At 40.7% G+C, this 2478-nt stretch overlaps 1 protein-coding gene across 1 annotated transcript in view; it reads right to left on the bottom strand.

Annotated features, from left to right (window-relative positions):
- Window positions 1–2478, bottom strand: part of Efcab5 (EF-hand calcium binding domain 5) — a 134958-nt gene that overhangs the window by 97987 nt on the left and 34493 nt on the right. The window contains exon 5 of the mRNA XM_029561475.1: window positions 1114–1162. Coding sequence (XP_029417335.1) covers window positions 1114–1162 — 49 coding nt within the window. The remainder of the gene's footprint in view (window positions 1–1113; window positions 1163–2478) is intronic.

Below are 2478 nucleotides of genomic sequence, written 5' to 3'. Positions count from 1 at the left end.
AGTGTCAATAGCATTAAAAATGAATTTTTCTGTATGAAACTGTGTATTTTAATGATGAAATGGAGACCTTTTTTAAAGGTTAAAACCTCATCTAATTTTATGTCTTACAGGGTTTATACTGAGTACAATACTGTATAACTGTAATAATTCAACTGTGAACCTAAAAATTTACAGCCAATTTTGAAAGAGATGCATCTTAGCTCCGGAAACTGTTATTGAATGTGTCAATGCTGTTGTAATGAAATGCTTCTTCTAAGTATGTGGTTAATAAATAATTTTTAAAAATTAAATTTACAGGATTGGAGGGATGACTCAGCAGTTAAGAGCACTGGCTGCTTTTGCAGAGGACCTGGATTCAATTCCCAGCACCCACATGGCAGCTAACAACCGTCTGTAACTCCAGTTCCAGGGGATACAACTCCCTCTTCTGACCTCCACAGCATTGCATGACATAGGTGCACCTACCCACATGTAGGCAATACACTTCATACACATAAAATAAAAACAATAAATTAAAAAATTTATTCATTTATTCTTTTTATGTGTTTGAGTGTTTTGCCTGCATGTATGTAGATGCACTATGTGCATGCAATGCCCATGGAGGTCAGCAGAGGGTGTTGGATACTCTGGAACTGGAGTTACAGATGGTTGTTAGGTGCTATGTGGGTGCTAGGAATGGGACCTTTGTTCTCTGCAAGAGAGGCCAAAACTCTTAACCACTGAGCCATTTCTCTAATCACTCATTACGTCTTCTAATAATGTTGTAACCAAATGTTTATAGATTGAGATACATTATATAGAATCTTAATACCTTTCTTTGTATTTTTTTCTTTTATGTTAGTTAAAACATATCTTTTTAAAATTATAATTAATATTTTCTGGGAATGTCATAGGATAATAAGAAGGTATCACAGAATATTTGTAATACAATGGAACACTGGACTAAAAGGGTTGAGGATGATTGATTACCTCTGTGTTCTTTGACATTCTCTGTCTGGAAGGAACAAAAGAGCCTATTTTTATCAGTAAGAGCGTCCCACAACATAGGTCTCCATATTGACTCCTTATATGACTTCAAAGCCCCCCCCATACTACAATAATAGGTATACTTACCAAGATTTAAGCCTGGCTTCTTAAAAAAATCATAAAGCACATTCTGAATCTGCATACAAAAAAGGAAAGGAGAAAGAGAGAAAGAAGAAAAGAAAGCATGTATTACTCCTCAGTGATCACATATTCACTACTTTAGACTGAAAGCCAACTATAGTCTAAATACTAGGTGGTCTTTCAAATCACAGGACAGAAAGAGTAATTCCTGTTTAGTTTATAGTATTTCAATGTATATAAAATGCCTTCCCATGTATGTCCTCATCCATTCCTGTTCTTTTTGTGTAGAAGGACTGGGATGCTGACAATGGTCTTATTTTGTTCCTTCCAGGGACATTTCAAGCAACCTCTGACAGTGGGGGTGATGTAAGTAAAGGCACTTATAGTACCTATCTTTGCAACCCTGAGAATTCTTCATACTTCCTTACACTCATCCTATTGCAGAGATAGTTGTACAACCATGTTTGTTGCTGCTCTTCTCACAACAGCTAAGAGACGGAAGCAACCTAAGTGTCCCTCAACTGACGAGTGGTTAACAAAAATGTGGTATATTTACACAATGGAGTTCTATTCAGCAGTAAAGAAAGATGATAAGCTGTTTTCCTGGGCCTGCATAACCCGCCACCATCTCTCTTGGGTAAGTCCATCCCACCCTCTGCACCTTGACTCCCCTAGTCCCATTCATCCTCCCATCTCCACTGCCCGTCTCTCCTCCTAGCCTGGGTCCTGTCCCATTCCTTGTCTTGGCACCCCAAACACTGGGGGAATCACCACTGCTTCCTGATCCTTTGCAACCAGACCAAACCAGTTCCTTCTCTGAGTCCCCAGGACTCCTCTTGGCCTGGTCCCACCCTCACCTCCCTCTGCTTTCCTGGGCTGCACAACCCACCAACCTCTTTCCTGGACACTGGGGCTGACCTCTCGGCTTCCTGATCCTTTGCATTCAAACCAACCCAGTTCCTTCCTGCAGTCCCCAGGAGCCCTTGGGGCCTCTTCGCGCCCCCATCTCCTTTTGCATCTTGTCCTGGGCCCTGCTCCCAGGCCAGTCCAACCCCCAAATTCCTGAGGACAACATCTTTCCTGGCGCTATCCAGACCTTAGGAGAAAGCCTGAGAATATCTGATCCTCATCTGACTTGGACCTCTGTGGGAACTCCTGAAGACAAAAGCAATCTGGCCACTCCAATATAAAATCAAAAGAGAGAACTAGAAGCTTAGACAAACCAGCTTTTCATGCCCCAAAAGTAAACCACAAAAACACATAAAGTTCACAAAAACAAGCAGACCTAAACTTGAAGGCCTGAGTCTCACAAAGAATCAGAAACTACAAAAGAAATTCACATGTCGAAATCACAGAGAAAAAATAATAATA

Source organism: Nannospalax galili, unplaced genomic scaffold, assembly GCF_000622305.1.
Source record: "Nannospalax galili isolate Female #2095 unplaced genomic scaffold, S.galili_v1.0 scaffold212, whole genome shotgun sequence".
In the NCBI taxonomy this organism is placed as follows: Eukaryota; Metazoa; Chordata; class Mammalia; order Rodentia; family Spalacidae; genus Nannospalax; species Nannospalax galili.
Note: the sequence above shows the minus strand (reverse complement) of the source record. Positions and strands in the feature narration are given on the sequence as shown.